Source organism: Papilio xuthus, unplaced genomic scaffold (genome assembly GCF_000836235.2).
Source record: "Papilio xuthus unplaced genomic scaffold, Pxut_1.1 DF824655.1, whole genome shotgun sequence".
Lineage (NCBI taxonomy): Eukaryota > Metazoa > Arthropoda > Insecta > Lepidoptera > Papilionidae > Papilio > Papilio xuthus.
The window spans coordinates 4,564,811-4,586,121 of NW_013533994.1; the positions used below are offsets into that span (position 1 = coordinate 4,564,811).

The window sequence follows — 21,311 nt, forward strand, 5'->3', positions numbered from 1 at the left end:
ATTAATTGCGAAGGTTTAAATATTGGAATGTTTGTTACTGGGTGTCAACAGAACTGCTGCATAGATCTCTACGAAAATTGGTATAGATGTAGAACAGAGTCTGGAAGAAGACGTGAGCTACTTAATATCCGAGAAATATGTATGGTTCTCCTGACATATGTTTATTTTTACCTTAATGTAATAATTTATAAACTCACCTTTCTTCGCTTCATCTTTCAAGAAATCAAGGCCATCTTTAATCTGTACTTCGAGTCTGTTATCAACTTCGAGTTGAAAGTGTTTCTGAGCGAGGTCGAGCATGGCGGGGTCGATGTCTACAGCGGTCACCTTCAGCTCCTCGAAGCACTTCTTGAGGAACATGCAGAGACTGCCCCCGCCCAGACCCAGCACCGCCACACGCGCTGCGGGGATCAGCTGCGCGCCCACACACATCAACGAGTGATACGTCGATATCTCACCGAAGTCAATCACTGTACGGACTTTGTTCTTCTTTTTTACTGAAATTTTATTATTACTTTTTTCACCTTTTATTTAAATTATTTTTTTTCAATTTGGATTCTACATACACAGTATTTAAATCTTTTCGAAAATACATTCTTAGCATAAAATTCACCAACTCGGAGTAAAAATCTAAAGTAAAGAAAACTGTAGATTAAATCGCAAAACATTTATAGCAATAGCTCTGCAGTACGAAGACATACCGGATTTAAGTTTAGCCTCAGACTGCACCAGGAACTGGTTGTCAAGGAAGACGAGGCGGCGGTAGGTGAGGCCCTGCACGTCCACGTCCTCCACCACGTAGTCACCCGACACCTTGGAGCTGCCCTCCTCCACCTTCACGCGTCGCCCCACGTCACTGCCCACTGACAGGAACGGGATCTGAACACAAACCCACACTTATTTATGTAAATCTATAGTTCAAAGCTGGAAATAATCCTCCTATTTAGTCACTGTTCTAGCACTTTACCTTCCATCATTATATTAACGCCATTATGTTTCCAGAAAATATTGTTCTTTTCGAGAACACATGACACCTAAGCCCCTATACCTATTTTTCTTGGGAATGTCATAGAAATTCATTAGACTTCTATCGCTCACCTGACCCGAGAACCCATTTGGTGCGAGCATCTTAGCGGAATGAGCCAGCTCCTCTTTGACAGCGTCGAGGCTTTGGTAGACCTGCCCGCGCCGCAGCAGCACTACCGCCAGCCGGGAGAACTTGGCCGACTGCTGCAGCTGACGTCTGCCTGCCGCTGTACCGAACAACCACTCCGACTCCCTGGAGTTTCATAATATATATTATATTATAAGTACTATTAACATTATGCGTTTTCGTTCTCCATATTACTCTATATTTTGTTATTTCTGCCATCACTTCTTTCTTATTTCACATTTTTAGGGTTCCGTACCTTGAAAGGAAAAAAACGAAATCCTTATAGGATCACCTTGTTGTCCGTCCGTCTGCCTGTCAAGACCATTTATCTCAGGAACGCGTGAAGGTATGAAGCTGGAATTTTTTTTTTCATAGAAGGGGGCAAACGAGCAACGAATCGCTTTAAATTATTTGATCCGACACCCATGGACAACCGCAACACCAGAGAAACCGCAGATACGTATCCGGCTTTTGGGCGTGTACGCTCTTTTCAAGCTATCCCTCCATCTCTTCCTACACCTATTCTTAATTATGAATAAAATTCTAGAAATAATAAAGCAAGCATGAAGTTTATTTACTTATTTCAAATAAACCGTATTCCACTGACTATACTGGCAAGAACTAGGAAAGGTGTAAAAATTTTAGGTCAATGTTTTGAGGAGTCGTTCTACATTTGTCGTCATATAGAGGGACAACTATGCGTCGTATATAGAAAATTAAACCAAAAAGCAGGTCACATGATTGTTTATATCTGAACATTGGTTTTAATAAGCAAAATAGTTGGGCGGATGTCCAGTGCGTATATTTTTAACCGTGTAAATCATATCACTATGCTCCTCGTGGGCGTGGCATTGCGACACCTCTCGCTCAGCACGTCAACACTATACACAACTCTTATACACATAGGCAGAAAATAAACAGTTTGCCAGTTTAGATAAATAAAATAATTAAGATTTTTTTCGAGTTTAACATATTTTAATTTATCCTTGAAAGTAATCTTTTAAATAGGTATATTGTGACAATGCTATAAATTTTATGGAAACCTAAGCTATTTGCCGCTGTTTTTAACAAAACATTTTCATCTAATCACTTAACTAATCTATAATTCTATCTTACTAATATTGTAAACGCGAATATTTGGATGTATGGATGTTTTTTACAACGTATCTCCAGAACGGCTCATCAGATCTCGCTGAAATTTGACAAAGATGTAAAACATAGGTGGAAGAACATATAGACTACTCATTTTTTTTAATTCCATCGGTGTAGTCGCGGACAACAGCTATGATTAAATAAAATGGGTGTGTCTGTTTCTTATCCATCAACCAAATATAAATATTCAACCTTGAAGTTAATGTCTGCTATTTACATCTCTGTTTACAAAACGAATGCGTGTTTTTCTGTGTTTCCTTTGAAAAATATTTACTTAAACAAAACTATATTTATTCATACAAAAGACGTGGGCGGATGTTGAAAGTGTAATGCACTAGTGGAGATTTCTCGCAACATGTTGTGCAACAAATTAAACACGACGCGAATATACAGCACATCACGCTTGTCAGTTTATGGAGTATGCAGAGATGTTAATAAAATAATATGTAACATAGCGAACTCGCCTGGGGAGTCAGTCGCGTTTTTAGTTTACACGGTCTCGGTTTATTCCAATTCTTTAGCATTTGTACATACAAGTTTTATATTTGAATTTAAATGTCTATTTAAGGGAATTGATATGCTTTAAAAATCGAGTAACGTAAAGTGGTTTTATACGTCAAATACGTTACATATTTCCTGAACTAAAAGTAATTAGATAAAACCCACTGTCAATTTTCACTATACTAAATTAATTGAAACGATGGACGTTAAATTTGAGATTTTGCGACAAATATTTAATAATCGCAGAACGCAGAAATTTATTCAAATAAACGCAGAAAATATAACTTGTCTACGTCTCAATTTTAAGATCGTTTTTTAAATCCACTTTTATTTATTCATATTTATCAAAAAATATAGGTACTTACTGAGAACTTTTTAACACTTTAATAATGTTAAACTTTCAGATTAATCTTTAAACTATTACGAGATAATTATTCGCACACTTGAAGTGTTGCACTGCGTAGCAAAAGCAAGTGCGGAGTGAGATTGTGCGGCAACGCAATATGCTTTTGTTGTTGTTCGCGGGTGGGTTGAGAGGTATCTCGCTAAGAATATGATATACAATAATGTGGATACGGCATATACATATTATACTGTAAATAATTGCTTTATAGAAGTTATTTCTAACTTAATAAAAGGTATGTTAGGAAGAAAATCACTGTGCCGGAGTACTAGCAACACTAGCCTTACTAAAATGTCGATGTTTATGTCCCCTCACTAATCATTCCGACACTTGACTTTGTAACGAAAGCGCGTCATTCGCGCCCTATGATTCTAACTTATACTGTCTAAAAGTAAAGAAACTCTGACTTTCTTACTTATATTTTTCTAAAGCCAATATGAAACACTGTCGTCTGGCGCATTCAGCAACGATTAATTTTTACTTAAACAATTTCTTAATGTTATTCATATAAAGGGGGTATCCATTACCGTTCGTCAAATATCTTTTTATAGCACATATTGTTGTATTCAAAATTAAAATAAAAAATGATGACAAGCTGAGAAAGTTTTTACGATATTTCTCATTAGAAGTATTTCTTAGCTTCATGTAGCGGGCATTACGCCAGCCGCCTCCAAAGAACACGGTGTAAATATTATAGCGATCCTTCTGGATGTACCGCGATGTAAATACACCGATTTAAACATTTATTTTAAGACAGGTAAACAATAAATAAGCTATCGTATATCTACATATAAGTTTCCACACATAAGCCGCTTCCAGATTCCAGAGATCTGAGTTCATAACAAAATGAATGAGAAAAAAAATCGCGATCCCAACCCGATAACGTCAATCTCTATTTTTTTTCTTCACAGATATAAAACCTTAGTGACCAGACTTAACATATAATCAATGTTTTACATATTAAAATCATAATTCGTTATTTCTTGAAATACAAGCTTCTTACCTGCCTTGTGGCACAATGAAGACGGCATACTTGTTGGCAGCCTGCATACGCTTCTGATCCACCACATACAGGGTGTACCGAGGTGTCTCCTCACCCGGTTGCGTCAGGTCAAGTGATACCTGAAGATGAATATCGTTACAATCGAAACAAGATAAGCAAGACACCTCTATAAGCGAGAGTTATTTCAGGTCCCAATGATGTCCATTAGCGAAAAACTCTGGTTACGCAGAAACCTCTATATGTGTGAAAAGGTCTTTAAAACTCTTGCTTATCCACATTTGAGTTCAATTTCATACCAAAACATTGCAGTAAAATGAAATGTGTTAAATAATTTAATGGAGTATTATGTTTTTTTTAGTATTCTTAAGAAAAAAATTCAGCCGCCAAGATATTTGATAAATCATCATCAGCTCACTATATGTCCCCACCGAGGGGCTCGGACCCTACCCTAAGTTTAGGGTGACTAGGCAATAGTCAACCACGCTGGCCAAGTGCGGGTTGGTTGACTTCACACATATCTTTGAATTGCTTCTCAGGTATATGCAGGTTGCATCACGATGTTTTCCTTCACCGTAAGAACGTCGGATAAATGTACATATGTAAATCGGAAATGGAAAAACACATTGGTACATGGCGGGATTCGAACCCAGGACCTGCAGATTGCAAGTCAAGTGCTTGACCACTGAGCCACCGACGCTTGATAGATACTATACATAAAACATTATGATAGAATTAAATGGATTATAACAATTTTCAAAATCCAACTTTACCTCATCATCTTCATCCAGATTAGTCTTAGCAAGTCCATTAGTAACAAATGCCGTGTCCTGCACAGATTTTACAGAATCCAGCAACTCTTGTGGAGTATCCAGTCTGATCATTTTCTCTCCAGCCATACACACTTCTATTATCTGTAACAGATTTATATAGATAACAAATCTAGTTTCAAATAATTTTTTTTCAAAGCTAAACGGAAAGAATAATAAAGAGATTTTTTTCAATACGAAGCAGTTATTTTGTAATTCCCAGTAAACAAAATATAGTGTTACCTGTTACCAATACTAATCATATTTAAGAAATAAAAAAAAAGGAAATTAATACTGTTTCAATGCGATGATTGCTAGGAAATATGTTTCCAATCATTAAAAGAAAAAGGGAGATAAAATGCTCCTCACCAATTTAGGTAATTCCTTGAACTTTGTAGCTACAACAACAAACACGGGTAATGTATTACCATCTCCATTCTCACTATTCTTTTGTTCTGCCTCGTGACATCTTACAATACGGAACATCCATGAATTGTCACAGAATTCCTTAACTAACTTATTTAAAATATGTGTTTGAAGCAAGGATATACATAAAAAGCGACCGCCAAGCTTCAGCACTCTTTATATTTCAGCAAAATACTTGTCTATCCTTTCATTTGTTTCTTTTGAATCATCTGGCATTAGTGCATCTAGGGTGCCTTTGTCCAATACAACATTAAAAACATCATTTTCAAAGGACATATTTAATGCATCCATATTTAGGAACTTCATACTGCTTCGTGCTGCATTTATACCAGTCATTTGTCTTATAACAACCTCAGATACGTCGATATTCGTTATATTTGTATAACCAACGTCATAAAGATCGGCGCTGAGGCTTGAATTACCACAACCTGTGATAAGTATCGCATCTTTTGGCTTTATATATTTGTGAAGATGACCACAAAGTTCTAAATATTCGCCGTACCTGAGAATAATTACAACAATTATATTATAAGAAATATAGATAAATAATAGACATGTTTGAGAATTAACTTACCATTCAAATGCTTTATTGCCGCGTTTCTTGAAAAATGTATTCCAATAATCTTTGTCGCTGAACTCCTTGTGGCTCTTAGGAAGAAGATTCATGTTAGATGAATATTTTTTCAACAATATTACCAATTATTTACAAACACATGGTTTTGAAGTACCACCGATAAAATAAGACATCTGTCAAAATCAGCGCAAAAATAACTGAGTTGATCCGGTTCGATCAATAAGATTTGAGCAGATATTTTTTTTAAATTCCTTCCAAAAAGTAAATGCAATAAAATTCTGAATAAAAAAGCAAGCCTGTTGTCCAAATCTTTGAACGATTATAAAAATCTTAATAAACCTAAATGTTATTAAATTAGACTTTCTTATACTTTTTTACTTTTTACTGCGGGGCACCCAAGGGTACGTCACTTGCACCATTTTTCGTTTCATTTCATTATCTGTCATTGTTTCGTAGTTACAAAATATTTCGTGTGAGTGTGGTATTTGTTTATTTGTGTTTTTGGTATTTCCATTGTGTGAAAATATGTATTTCTTCCAAAATAGTGGCGAGACCCTAGTGGTTTTCGCGTGATCATGTTAATAAGAGATTTTACTGAGTTGAAATCGTGGATTCAACATCTTAGCCACTAATTGACAATTCCAAATTTACCGTAATGGAAACTCATAAACATGACCAATGGGAGGCTCTGGCGACTGTTAAATCGTTTGACTTAGGTAAGTTATTAAGTTATTAATGTAAGTAAATGGATAAAATAAAATTTCAGCCTTAACCTTCTCAAGAAAGAAATTACGCAATGTGTATGATTTGTGCAACGAATGTGTGACTAATGTGAACCATGTTAGTAATAAAACAAACAATTTATTAAGTAACAGTCTTATCAGCAAAGTATAACTTTAGTTAATACCACACACTCACGAAACTGTTAACATTACAACAGTCAAAAAATGTAACGAAATTTTATCAATAAATAACCACAAGGACAATCATCATTATCAGCTTTTGTGTTAATTATTCCACCACATTTTTCATTCCGAAATTTCACTGAGTAATATAAGCATGAAAAATTAAATTCCATAGTATTGTAAAGTAGTTTAATAAAAAAGCTGTCAGTAGATCTATTTACTAATATAGAGTATATTTACTAATCTAATTTATCCCCTAGTTTTGGATGATACATTAACTTCATTTTCTCATTAATATTTGTCAATTTCCAGGAATAGAGCACAATAGTCGCAGAGAGTCTCTCTTTAGTCAAAGCATGCAACAAGTTGACATTGTCAATACAACAGCAACTACACCAATCAGTCTCCTGGTACAATCCCTTGTTAAACAGCTGTGTTCCCTACTCGAGAAAGATTACAATAGAGCCAACCAACTTTACAACACAATATGCGAAAAACTTCATAGTATGAATTTAATAGACAACTCATATGCAATGGGTGAGTTTGAAGTCATGAGGAGTCAGTATCAAAGAGCCCTTTACCAGTTAGTCACAGTCACCAATGGGTCTGAAATACCTATCAATCTTCCCATCACCTGGCCTATAGTTCAACCATCTGGTCTAGAATGGTCAAGATACCATAAAGAGTTTGAAGAGTTATGTTTCATTGCCGGAGGGGGCTTTGGTAGTGTATTCAAAGCTCGGCATAGGCTGGATGGTGTCAAGTATGCTGTAAAAAAGGTTTACATAAAGTCATCCAATGTAAACTCCATTATGACTCATTTGGCGGAGGTAAAAACTATTGCAAGCCTCAACCATCCGAATATTGTCAATTATAAAGCTGCTTGGCTGGAACCAATGATTGAATCAACAATAAAGAAGAAACGTAAACTGGATATGGATGATAGCGATGAGTTTTCCTCAATGAATTCTGACATTATATCCTCTGCACATCCAAATATAATCAAGTCATTTAAAACACACGATTCCAAGGAGCTTACGAGAAACAATAGTCAATCCGATTTTGTGATATCTTTCAAAAACTCTAGCAGCTTTGAGCAAGGCGAGAGTTCCGGAGAGGAATCAGAATGCGAAAGTGAGGATGACTCTGCTACACCAGATGACCAGAATGCTTTGTGTAAGATTTTATCTGATAAGGATTACGAAAACTGCTCCAGAATCAACCTCAAATGGGCTACACTTTACATTCAAATGACCTACTGTCACCAAACATTGAAACAATGGTTGGATAATAGAAACAGTCGGGTACCGTTGTCCAGAAAAAATTCTGATGATTTGACGCTTCAGCATAGTGACTCCAGTGATTCTTCTGGTTTTGATACATCATTTGTCTCCGAATGCAACTACCCAGTTTCTTGGACACATATTGATGTCATTATGGACATGTTTACGCAACTTGTACGTGGTCTGCATTATATTCACTCCAGAGGTATTATTCACCATGACATAAAGCCTAGCAATGTGTTTGTGGAACGCAGTGAAAATGGTTTGCTAGTGCAATTGGGTGATTTTGGCTTGGCATGTCCACTGCAACAGTCACATAGTGGTTTGGCTCTCGGTACACATTTGTATGCTGCACCTGAACAATTAGACGGACAATGCAACCCAAAGGTAAGTTTTTCTTTTTACTTATGTATCTTTTTTATAAAGACAAGTACATATATTGGATATGAAGAAAAAATACAAAGTTCTGAAAGATCTTTTGGATTTTTTCTAAACAAATAGTGATTATTCCATTATTACAAATGACAAATGTGTTAGTGTATACCAAAATTTGCTTCTCGATTTGTCATTGATTGGAAACTTATTACATAGTAATTTTAAAGTTACTTGTTTTAAGGTTTTGTCTATAATTTTATTGTTTTCTTTTCCAGAGTGACATGTACAGCCTGGGCATAATACTTTTAGAGATGGTTGAGCAGTTTAGCACAGAAATGGAACGAGTCAAAACTATCACAGACTTACGGAAAGGGCAAATACCTGCTCGCTTGACAGCTAACTATCCCAAAATAGCCCATATCATTGGTAAACTTGTGCAGTGGAGGCCAGCCAAGAGGCTAGATACGAAACAACTACTGGAAGAGTTGAAATACCTCTCAGAAGACAAAGATGAGACCATAAAGACCCTGAAGGAGGAATTGGCGGCAAAGGATGATGAGATTGCTAAATTGAAAATGATGTTAGCCAAGTTTAATCCTTGAGTTGGCATTTTCTCAGTATTGATGAAATAACACATATCTAAATGAAACCTGCTAACTACATACTTTCAACAGATCTTTGGTCTATGGTGGATATTTTCAACTCTATATTTACATTTCTGTTACCAACCTCAAACCTCTTAAAACATGATTTCTCAAAACTTAAATTCTGACAGAAAACTTGTATCTGTTTTATTATTGTATTATAACTAAGATTAACAATAAGCCTACAATTTCGGACAGTTCATCGCTCGTAGTTAGGACAGTTAATTTATGCATTTTATTTAAAAATTGTAAGTGATATGAATTTGTCACAAATTTGTTGATGAGTACTTAAGTAGTCATTTTGTGCGTGTGTGTGTAAAAGACAAATAAATAATAACGTAATTTGGGTTGGTTTTATTCAAACAAAATATTTAGTATGTCAATAATTTTATTTACAAATTAAAAAACGCAGTATAAATTATTATCTTAGCCTAATTTTATATTTACAGTCTTAAAATAATTTTCGTAGACAAAACGTAAGTGGCTGTACAAAGTCAGTCAGCGAAGCCGCTAAATTAAAAAGTTAATTCCAAGATGTCGGCGTCCGAGCTTCACTGAAGCTAAATTGGAGGGTAACTGTGACAGGTGCTGTGTTCACAATATGTTGTCGATTGCATGGATCACTCCGTTGGTGGCCGGTATGTTATGTGTGATCACTTGAGCGTTGTTCACTTTGATACGACCTGGAAATTAATATTGATTGTGTTATTATTTTCAAAAGGAACAAAACATTCGATACGTTGCCAATAACTATGTCGTAGGTATAAATGCTACGTTTATGCAGCAATCACAGAAGAAAATTATTGTGTGATCTGAAGTTGGTCTTATTCGTTTCGGGTTCTTCGAATCTTTTAAAATATTAAGAAGACCAGTGTGAAGATGTTTATAACTTCTTCATTCCATTTAGAGGGTTAAACATGTATTTTATGTCTTCTCTCAACATTGTGTTAACCATTAACATACCTGAGTTCTTCTGCAACGTGAGGGGCTTTGCGTCTTCCATGGAGTTGCGCAGCTGGTAATACCGCATGCCGGCGCTGTACAGTGTGCCAGGCAGCACGTGTCGCGCGACCAGTGCTCGCGCCGCGCCCTTCTCCGCAAACCGAGATAGCTCGCTGGGTGTCAAACGACCGAACGCTGTGTCCGTTGGCGCGAACACGGTGTACGTTTTACTTTCTGTAAGCAGTTTATAAGTTAATCAAGGGATATTTGCCTATGCGATTACAATCGAAATTTTAACAGACTTCACAAATGAGGAGATTATCAAGCACAAAACATCGTGTTCTCTTTTATACACGGTCTTGAAAAAACCTTAAAACTGACCTGAAAGCGTATCCGCAAAGCCGCTGGCCTGCACCGCCTTGAGGAAGATGGTGAAGCGGCGGTCTCTGTCTGCCTGCAGCGTCTGCACCAGGTCGCCCACAGGCAGCGGGAACATCACCCGGTCTACGGCGTGTGCTATACCCTGGAATTAGTACAACAATACATATATGCAATTCACATAATTGTTATGTAATGGCTTGACTATAGGCCGCACTCAGAATGACTAAGGAAGACCACTCAAGGACTAATTGCATGTTATAAAGATGTGTTTACCTGTGGTATATTAATGTCTTTCTTATCATCAAGTACTCTAGCGCCGTTGATAGTAGTGACGCGGACTTCGTTCCATTCTACATCGTGCATGTCGTACTGGTTGACCCGTAGCTGCGTGCCTGCGAGGGAGACGCCTGTCATCTCATCTTGTAACGACGCGATGTCAAAAGCACCAGGGATGACATGATGTAGAAGAAGCTGGAACAGGTAAAAATATAAAATATGTGAAAACTGCCTACTACTATGCATAATAATATGAAAAGTATTTAATTTCAGTACTGACCCCACTCAACAATCTCGGGTTATCCCTGAATTTCTCTTCAGCGCGATCCGGGCCACCAAGTTGTACTAGTAATGTCCTAAATGCTTTGTCTGTCGGAGCGAAGATAGTGTAGGGTCCGGTTTCATTCAAAATCGTATCCAGACCGGATTGTCTCAGGTATTTGGCTGTCGCGAAGAGTCCATTCTCCTTAAGTATATCTACGAGCCCGGGATTAATGTTACTGGGATTAGTGTTATACGCCGGAAACGATTTTGCTTCTTCAACAGTTGGAGGTATCGCACTACTTCCTATAACCACTAAGGGATCAGTCGTAGTTCGGTAAGCTGGTGTACTATTAATAATTGTAGTACTTGGGAAAGATGCTCTTGGTGTCAAGTCTTGGTTATTGCTTCTATTTAATATGTAACGAGGAGTGGAAGACCTTACTGGGAATCTTTCCGTGGTCGTTCGTGGAGGCAAAGAAGGATATGATTGTGTTTGATGTTGGGTTGTTCTTATCGGTGCTTCGGTATTTCGGTATGTGACGGGTGCTTGCGTAGTGTGTACTACAGGATTGGTATGCCCCGAAGTTCCATAGTTAGATGTTGTAATAAAACTACTATAACTTGAGGGACTCCTTGACGGTTCCTCTTGTGTGTATTCGGTAGTGGTAGGAATTGGGGGAGGAGTAGTAGTCGATGTGAACGCTGCGTTGGAAATTTTTGTAGGTCCGGGTAATTGTATTTCACCGTTCTTTATTTTGTTAATAATGCTTTCCACTTCTGGTCCTTCTTCAGTTTGTTGACCATTTGCTTTGACACCCTTTACTTTGTATGAACCATCGTCTTGCTCTTCGAGGAATACAAATGTAACCTTCTTTTTCCCTTGTATGGAATTCTGAATGTTGGAAACTTCTTCCAGTTTCCCATTATCTGATTGCTTGATAAGTTCGTAATTTGCACCAGGTGGTAAAACGCCCTTAGTAAGGTCATCGAATGATAATGGATTTTGCGTTTCGGTCTCCTGCGTCGCGGCTATAGTTTTAGCTATATTTGAACTATCAGCTGTGATTGCTCCTCTCGGAATCAAGTTAGGGTTAGACGTTCTTATAACTTCGAACTTTTGCCCGTTTAGAGATATTTCGCGAGAAGTAAAGTTTTTCTCGTTAAAGTCTTCCGGATTTTCGGCTAGTGCTACTTTCAATTGTTTCAGAATATCCGGCTTTTGAAGTAACTCAACGCTCTTTGCGCGTAAGTTCTCATCAAAACCTTTGGTCTCACTCTCTTCGAGTAAATTCTTTATTTCATTGTAAAGCTTTTGTTTATTCCGATCTTGGGGTGGACTTCTTGGTCTTGAGGTTGTCCTGGATCTGTATCGGGGCGGCGGACGAGCTGTAGTCGTGGTTGTAGTTGTAGTTGTTGTCGTCGATGTCGTAGTAGTTGGATGTTCTTTTTCATATAGCTCAAGCGCTTTTCTAAACAAATCAGTCTCGTGGGGGAGAAGCGGCCTGTGTCTATCTTGATTTTGGTTAAAGAAATTATCATAACTTTCAGTAGTAGCTAACGTAGGTACTGTTTTAGTTGCTTGTTTCGTAAGAAATTCCTCGTGCAACTTCTCAACTTTCTGTTGTTCCTTTTGTTGCTGCTTCTCTACAAACTCCTGGTGCTTTTGAATGATTCTTTGTCTTTCTTGAAGTTCTTTAAGTTTCTCTAAATTTTCTTTTGATTGTTGTTCATAATAATTTTGAAGTTGGGAAGTCGTTTGGCCGTTTGAAAATAACGGCGCTTGATTCAATTGTGACTGGAAGGGCAGTTGTGAATTTTCGAAGTTAAAGTTTTGGGGAGCAAGGTTCGGAGCGGTCTGGATTGTAATAGGACTAGGCTGACCGAAAATTGGTTGATTTTGTGACGATGACGGAGTTGGAAGAAAAGAAGGCTGCGTTGGTCTTTGTTGTGCGACATTGAGTCCGTTGCCTTGAATATTGGGGTTTGAATTGAAAACAGGCACATTTTGCGCTAAGGGCAGACCGCTTTGGAATGAAGCGAGAGTTGGTATAGATTGCGGAAGTATATTTTGATTTTGTTGAGATAATTGTCTCAGGTTTTGCTGTTGATAATTGTTTAGATTTGGGTTACCATTAGGAGATTGACCGAACTGCAAGTTGTGTGTGTTACCGATTGCAATATTACTCGGTAAGTTCTGAATATTATTTGGAATACCTTGGGAGGGTACTATATTTCCAAATTGCTGGACATACGTCTGTTGATTTTGAGGCAAAGGATGATGTTGCGGTGACTGTTGATTTTGAGGTTGTTGAAAAATAGATTTTTGGAACTGTATAGTCTGTGGTGGTGGGCTGGTGAGTAAGGGTTGTTGCTGGAAGTTCTGAAGCGGTGAGTTGATGCCGAATCTCGTTTGATGTTCGTTGAAGCCGGGATGGTCCTGAGGTTGCCTGCTTCGATCGAAATCATTTTCTATCTGTAAAAGAGACAAACACTCATAAATTATCTAATTACAAGAGAATAAATACTGACTAATTAGTACACATTGAAATAGGACAAACTGGAAGTCAATGTGGTAATAATCAATATCAATCGGATATGCCTTTTAAGTCAACCATTCGTGTGTTGGAACACGTTTCTCGGCAGAGACGACAAAACATGAGTGTATGTGACGCATCAGTAACACGAAAGTGCATTCTTTCTGCGCGTGCGCGCTCCAAGCTACGAGAAATACATACCAACAACTACAGACGAGGCAAAGGATCGTGTTCAGATGACTACTGTCATATGTATGAAAGATGGAAGAAAATTTATGTGATTTTAGTTTAAACAGTTAAATAAATGATTACTACAATGTTCATTTTATAAATTATTTTTCTGTCTCACGCCGCAAAATGGATAGATGTGATCATCTAACTTAATTGTCCATTCTTAGTTCCGGATTAAATTTATTATATCATAAAAGTTAATGTCTTGTTTGTTATACGGAGATTTTATAAACCTTCAATCACTCGATATCATTGTAGGTTAAGAAAGCAATGATTAGGTTTAGTTTCAATTGCTAAGATACACTCGCTGTGCATAACAATTAGTTTCTTATTCAGCAGATACATTGAGACTATGTGCGGAATACGAACATAATAAATCCAGCGGGAATTGACAATTCTGTGCATTGATAAATATAAAACGCTTTAAGACTTTTGAGTTTTATCTACATAATATCTATATATGTAAGAGTATTATTTTTTTCACGGTCAATGATCCCTGCAAGCTCAGAGACTTTTATAAAAATATACAATAAGTTTGAAGAATTTAAAAATGACATTTTTATGAAATTCCCAACCTTGGCGTGTAGACCTAATTATAAACAAAGTTATAAAAAAACTCGAATACAATGCAGACGTACTTTTAGAATGATCTTTGACGTAATTGTCATTGAAAAATTTTTACACAATTGTAAGAAACTCGTGCTTTGAAATACTTGTGAGAATAATTTTAGTAGTTTCGGAGCTAATTTGCGTAATTAATGAAGCGAAAGTGTTATAGGCTGATAATTAAAACAAATGAATGTTCATTATTTAAAAAAAATAAGGATGGCACAGAAACAGTATAACCTTTTTCGAAGAACGTGCAGAAAAATAAATTTTAAACGAAACACAAATTCTCATACTACAGGTTAAAAACAATAGTAATAATAATTTGGAATGCTGCGTATATGCATCAAAAGATTAACTATTACACAGCGAAGTTACAGCACTTTTGGTATTTCGCGAATTACCTAAGACATTGTTCTTGCAGATGTGAATTGTGTATTGTTTACACCAAGTTAACAACTTTCACAGTAAACTTGTGAAGAGGAAGTCAAAGAATAGACTTTTCTTGTCACCTAAACTGTGTTTTTGGTGAAATATTATATTTGTATGTAGTCGAAATTAACCTCAATAACTAAGCTGTAAGGATAGGCGTCCCCTCACCATGGAATTAATTTAGCTTAAATATATACACAATTTTTTTTAATAATGGAATCCCTTTTGCGCGATCTTTCTTTTTCAGTTCGCTCTTTAGGAGAAGCTGTGTTTTTTAATGTTATCTATTTAAAATAATAATAAAAACACCCAACACTCCATGCTAATGATTTATCTTGAGTTATTTTCCAGTCACGTCTGTACGCAGATGAGTGGTAGCCGGTTTGAATCACAATTGACTCAAGTGATTTCCACAAACCTAAGAAAGTGGCCTTTCCATTTCGCCTACACAAATGTATTGGACTTTGTAACTTAACATGTTTTCTAATGTCAACAACATTGATTGTAATGTCAGGAAAAATTACGTTTTTATTAAAATAATTGAATGAAATAGACATGTTACAATATTAATAGTAGCGGTTGCCAGTGTCATCTGCTTTTTAATTAAGGGTCAATGACCTTCTTAGTTAACTGTACTAGCCCAGTCTGGACTGGTTGACTGCACACATTTCAAATATGTGCAGTTTTCATCATGATTATAACCGCGTTGTTTGATAAATGTACATAGAAAATATGAAAGTAATAAAAAAATATATAGCGATCGAACTCAGGACCTATAGATTAAAAGTCCAGTGCTTAATCCATTAGCCAAGGAAACGGATGGATCACAACAATGGCCTCACAAAATATATCTTATAGCGTTTCTTTTGTCGTTGTATATAAGTGTTAAGCAGCAAAGATATACTCGTTCCGGTCTGGAGCACGTTTGCAGTGAAACTGTGTTAACAAAACGTCTTATATCTCGAATGACGAGTGAATGTTATGCAATATTTTGAATTTCATAATACATGGTTACATATCATCTCGATCTGTCACTTATTAGGTGAATGAACCTTGTCATACTGTTATTGATATAAAATGTATTACGTATTAAGGACATTATTAGGTTACTTTTTACTTATGCTGTATGCAATTGAGATATCTAATCAATTGAATTCGCTGGACTTTGTATAATTTTATTCTCATATAATCTTTTGAGCTTTTTTTTATCTGTGATACACCTGTCACATTATACTAATAACAGGAGGCTGGTCTATAAAAAGTGGCACGACTTTTAGTTCTTGAACAAACTGAACCGTTCCTGAAACCTATTATGGTATTCGTGTATCTTGTTGTTAAATCTATATACGAATTAGGAAATAGATTTGTCATGTGGATATTTTGGAACCCATATTATTATGTTAGTTATCGGGAAATGTGCGTCGGTTACATAATCCCCGCGTAACGGATGACCTTTGATGAGACTCAGATTATACGGATGAAACGGAAAGTGGTTTGAAGCGGTTACCTCCCCCCCGCCACCCGGTTCTCGTCTCGTTTCGAGAAAGTGATCGCGCAGTTGACACACTTTAGCGACCACATCCTGCATCAGTTAGCAACTTATCGACATATACTTCCTACTAGGGCTGCCAAAAAATATACGAACGAAAAAAAACAATTGGCTCGTTTCATACTATTTGCTTTCCACGAATATAATACCTAAAGAATTCAGGTCAAACCGGAAGCGATGACAACCCTAGTTCCAACTTTTGATTTTGAATGTGTTTAGTCTACATCATGGCAAAACACGATTATGAAATTGCATTTTATTATAATCTATTGGTATAAATGTAGTATTATTCAATAAAGCCAGATAATGTCAGATCAATGTAACAAACGGTCGGTTGTTTCACGAACTGATCCAGGAAGAAATCGCCGCGAACTTCGTAACTCTTTACGTAACCTATAAATGTATTTATCAGACTCCAAAGGTCTGTAACTAAGGATAATGATCTTATTAGTGTTACCACACTTTAATATTGTTCAAAGTTGTTGCAATATATTGAACGAGGTAATTTTCGTTACAATAGCTTGCATCTCATTGTTCAACTTTTTGATTGGTCAGTTATCACACATCACATTATTCTGATGATGATTTTATTAATGTATCATCGTCTTCGTTTTGACCTTATTTACATTCATAATCATAACGTTCTTCGTAGTTTTTTCTTTCTAATTAAAATATTAGCAGATTTTTTTTTGTAAATTTACTAATATTTCTTTTATTCCAACTAAACTTTAGGCTTGTGCTAGGATATCGTTTAAGACAATAGTCGAATAGCGGGATTCGAACCCCCGAATTCGTGATCGGAAATCCGTAACCTTAACCATTAGGCTATTGACGCTTAAAAAAAGTTATGTTATATAATATGCGGAAATGTTTTCGAATAATTAATTTGTTAATGAATACAAAATTTTATGAATGATAAATTTATACATCTCATTAATAAGCTATCAAGAGTTACCAGAAATTAAACTATTCTGCTTATATTTATTACAGATTTCCGATGCTCGTTTGGGAACAAAAAAACGTAGAAGAATCTGACTTTAGATGCACATCGAACTTCTTATTAAAACAATGTATATCTAGAACATTCTAACAAGTACATCGCATGTCTATGTAGAATAATTCTCAACATGTCCGTGAACTTGTACAATGATAATACTTTCTACACGCCACAATGTCTTCTGTGATTATATTAAAATACAGAATAATAAAAGTAAAATGTTAGACGCAAAGCCGAGTATATTCGTTATAACTAAATAGAAGTTGCCCGCGACTTCTTCTGTGTAAAATTAAAAAAAAAAAAACTTTTAATAATATAACCTATATCATCCGGGGATAGTATCCTAACAATGAAATAATTATTCAAATCACTTCAATAGTTTCGATGCAAACAAACAAACAAACAAACAAATCTTTCCTCTTTATCATGTTGGTATAGATTATTATTGCTGGAAGACCCTATCTATTCAATTATTTTTGCTGAAAAATAATCATCTTCCTTATTTTATCAGTCATCTTTATTCAATTTGTAAAGTATCATAATATTACTACAAACGTAAGATCTAAATAAATAATGCGTGCATCACATCTTAAGGTAAGTCTATATTTGCAATACGTTTTTATCGGTTGTGATATAAAAGTTTTCTCTTGTCCGTGGAAGCATATAACATGTGTTTTCTAACTCGAATTTGTCTCTCGTATTTGTTAGTGAACTCGTGGTTCATGGTTATTTGCACATTTCACTTTTACCTTAACCAGGTCACACGAAATCATCGACGCATCTAAGATGATTCCGTAATGTATAAACTTTATGCTGGAATATCGACCGTTGATGTCATACAAAAAAGTTGTTCCATTTTTAAAATATACAAATGTCGTATTTTAAAAATGGAACAACTTTTTTTCTTAAAATTTTTCCATTTTTAAAATATAAAATTGTCATATTTTAAAAATGGAACAAGTTTTTATTTTTTTATTTTTAATTCGATTGGCTTAAGTGACGATTGACAGACTGCGCAAATAAACCATATCCTTAAATATTTTCTGGTTCTTTTGTAACAATCTAAAATTGCAATATTACATTTTGGTGGATTAGGAATGTTCCCAAGAGTCTAATTTAACAGTTTTTACTTTCTCTAAAGATGCCGCAGTGACGTAAGAGATTTCTTTCCAATGTTAATGAACGTATATGTTATCTACGTAAATTCTCATAAGTTTTGTTTTTGTGGCCAATTTATTATACCTTGAGAAATTAAACGTGAAACAGATGTATGTGTTTCAGAAAAATCTCACGGTTATTACAAAACTTGGGTAAGCAGATTGCTATCAAAGTTTCTCCGCGCCTATCAGGGCTGTCTTTTGTTATTGTTCGTTTTTTTGTCCATCATATCGTGGTTTTTAAATCAAAAATCATACTAAATGTCATTCATTTAAGAAAAGGAAAAAGAAAGATAAAAAAACTGTCCATGTCTTGTACAATAATATTAGAGAAATTAATATTCACTGCTGAGTGAATTGATATTTTCAATATTATAATTTCACCTCCAAAATTAAACATTTTATTAAGTACTAGAAAATAAGTGGTTTCTTTTAAGATTTTTAAACTAAAATATTTATTGTAAATGATTGATCAACTTGACCATGTGACTATTTTTAGAGCGAAAAAAGTTTATAATTTATTTCCAATAATCGCCCTCTATTATTGGTGTCCGCAGGGTGCGTGCGCAACGGATGGCTTCCCGCGCAAAAAATCAGCAAACATTTATATCTTATCTTGCATGACTTAATTGCCAGTGTTAACTTTCTATCACTGACACAATCTAGTTATTTTTTTAAAATAAAGACAATTATAAACTTACCGACCACAAAACTATTTTCTTTTTATCGTTCGTCACGTCGTCGTTATAAAAGACAATTAAATATTATTATAAAAGGCAAAAAAATGTATTTATCCTTATTTAAGAAACAAATAGAAAATTGTTTATCTTAATGGACGAAAAGTCGAAGTCGTAAAAAAACGCATTGCTAATTTTAAAATTAAAGTATTTAAGTTAAATTTCTTTTTAGGATTATTAAAATATTGCTAATTAATAAATTAGACTCTCTTACCCTTGGTCCGGTAATTGCGTAGGCGACATGCGCCAACAGCAAGATTTGACAGATGCTGCCCCTCATGCTGCACTCTCAGTACCTAGAGCGGCAGAGTACATCACACACAACACGTCCCACACCGTCCAACACGGCCGTCGCACTAGCCAAGAAATCCTGACCCTGACACAAGCACCACACTCAAATTAATCAAAAAATTAGGCGGGAATCGCAGAAAAACACGCCTGTCAATTCGAAATTTGATGCCGCACAAAAGTGACAGTTTTTTTTAATGAGTGGCAGTGGCCTCACACGACGACAGTCTCTCAGCTTGTAAAACGTTTAGTGAGCGTCGCTTCGTTTTACCACCCCTACTCCGGTCTCCCCTACTCGAAGTTTCGAAAGGATCGTGAACTGGCCAGTGTCACTTTAAAATACAAAACGTAATTGTATGATGTTAATTAATTGTTGCATAAATACAGTTAAAAATTGATCTTAAAAGTGTATAGAGTAAGATGTTTTGTAAAAGTTTTTCGCAATTAATGGGATATTAATATTTATTGCACATGTTTTAAAATTTTGACATATACTATTGTTGTAATTAAAAAATCAATTTCACATGCCATCATATGCAGTTTCTTGCTACAACTTAACACTACCAATAAAGATTAAAATTAAATTAAATTAACAATGAAGTCTACATACTAATTTTGTTCTGGCAAGTCAAACCCAGCAATAACAAAAGTTGTGCGCAAATACTACACACTAGGCTACAGCCATGTTATACAGAAAAACAGGTCAATTCACGATCGAGTAGGCTTGACCATAAAATGACCACGTCTTCACAGAATAAAGGCGTGTAATTCAAAAGTTAATCGCTCTGCTTCGCCTGACTCGAGATGCAATTACAATTAAAGGCCACCCAAGTGGTGTGCAGTTCTTAGTAGAAAATAACCTACTCTATTAGTGTTACACTAGGTTAAATGTAATTTAATTAAAAGAAAAAAACTGTCAGACCGCATGATATATCAACACAGATCCATATTACTGAGCCTAGAGACTTGTTTACACAAATAAATACTAAGAAACTATTAGCAGGATGAATTTTTGAACTTTAATTCTTCACGCAGACGCGGTCGTAAACATCAGATCACATTAGTGTTACTGGCTTAGTTTTCTTTGGCCATTTAGAACCAAGTAGCAGTAAATTAAATTGCATTTCATTTCAATTTGTTCTCAATTTCCTAACTAATTTCAATTGATCTATGTAAACTCGTGAGAAGTGATTTTAAATATTGTAAAATCTATTATATAATATTTCAGTAGGCTATTGAGTCTGTCACAACTGCGTTACTGTGACCGTAATACGACGAATCAGCAAAGATTAAATTGCTTGTAATTTGCGGTTGCGGGCGGAGAAGTGCGGAAGATAAATACGATAAAACAGTTCAAGTATGACGAAGTCTAAAACATGTGTTTTCACTAACGGAATACATGTACAGAAACATATAGAAGCATTTTCTGCTTGTTAAAGTTATTTTGTGTACTTATCAAATTGTTTCATTTTGTTTTCACAGATCTCCAATGCGGCAGCGCTCTTCGAAAGAAATGAATTATTTTTTCCGTTTAACCAGTTAAGAAATCAATGGGTTAAGAAATGGTCTAATTAGTGTTTTTGAGAATTATGGCGTTATTGTTTGGTGCTCACCACGGCCATGTCAGATTCCCCGGGCATTGTATTCACGGTACGTTTGCGTTTCAAAACGAAGATATCTTCGCTTGATTAA

At 35.7% G+C, this 21,311-nt stretch overlaps 3 protein-coding genes across 4 annotated transcripts in view; 1 reads left to right on the forward strand and 2 right to left on the reverse strand.

Moving 5' to 3' along the window:
* Positions 1 to 6,220, reverse strand: part of LOC106127732 (methyltransferase-like protein 13) — a 7,712-nt gene extending 1,492 nt beyond the window's left edge. The window contains 7 exon segments of the mRNA XM_013325955.1: positions 199 to 497; positions 702 to 879; positions 1,099 to 1,279; positions 4,213 to 4,331; positions 4,983 to 5,123; positions 5,388 to 5,946; positions 6,019 to 6,220. Of these exon segments, the coding sequence (XP_013181409.1) occupies positions 199 to 497; positions 702 to 879; positions 1,099 to 1,279; positions 4,213 to 4,331; positions 4,983 to 5,123; positions 5,388 to 5,946; positions 6,019 to 6,110 (1,569 nt within the window). The 5' untranslated portion in view covers positions 6,111 to 6,220.
* Positions 6,221 to 6,457: 237 nt separating this feature from the next.
* LOC106127725 (eukaryotic translation initiation factor 2-alpha kinase 3) lies at positions 6,458 to 9,569 on the forward strand. 2 transcript variants are annotated; one of them, XM_013325939.1, is made up of 3 exons: positions 6,458 to 6,734; positions 7,236 to 8,593; positions 8,857 to 9,569. In XM_013325939.1, exons 1-3 carry the CDS (start codon positions 6,674 to 6,676, stop codon positions 9,181 to 9,183), a joined length of 1,746 nt encoding a protein of 581 aa, XP_013181393.1. In that variant the 5' UTR covers positions 6,458 to 6,673; the 3' UTR covers positions 9,184 to 9,569. The 2 variants fall into 2 exon arrangements, with proteins under 2 accessions (XP_013181393.1, XP_013181395.1); XM_013325941.1 differs by lacking the exon at positions 6,458 to 6,734 and adding an exon at positions 6,785 to 6,858.
* A 26-nt stretch (positions 9,570 to 9,595) lies between these two features.
* LOC106127760 (uncharacterized) lies at positions 9,596 to 19,809 on the reverse strand. Its single transcript, NM_001312369.1, is given in 6 exon segments — positions 9,596 to 9,908; positions 10,189 to 10,401; positions 10,549 to 10,690; positions 10,822 to 11,019; positions 11,105 to 13,561; positions 19,546 to 19,809. Coding segments are annotated over 6 exon segments (3,165 nt in total). The 5' UTR covers positions 19,612 to 19,809; the 3' UTR covers positions 9,596 to 9,819.
* Between the last annotated feature and the right edge of the window lie 1,502 nt (positions 19,810 to 21,311).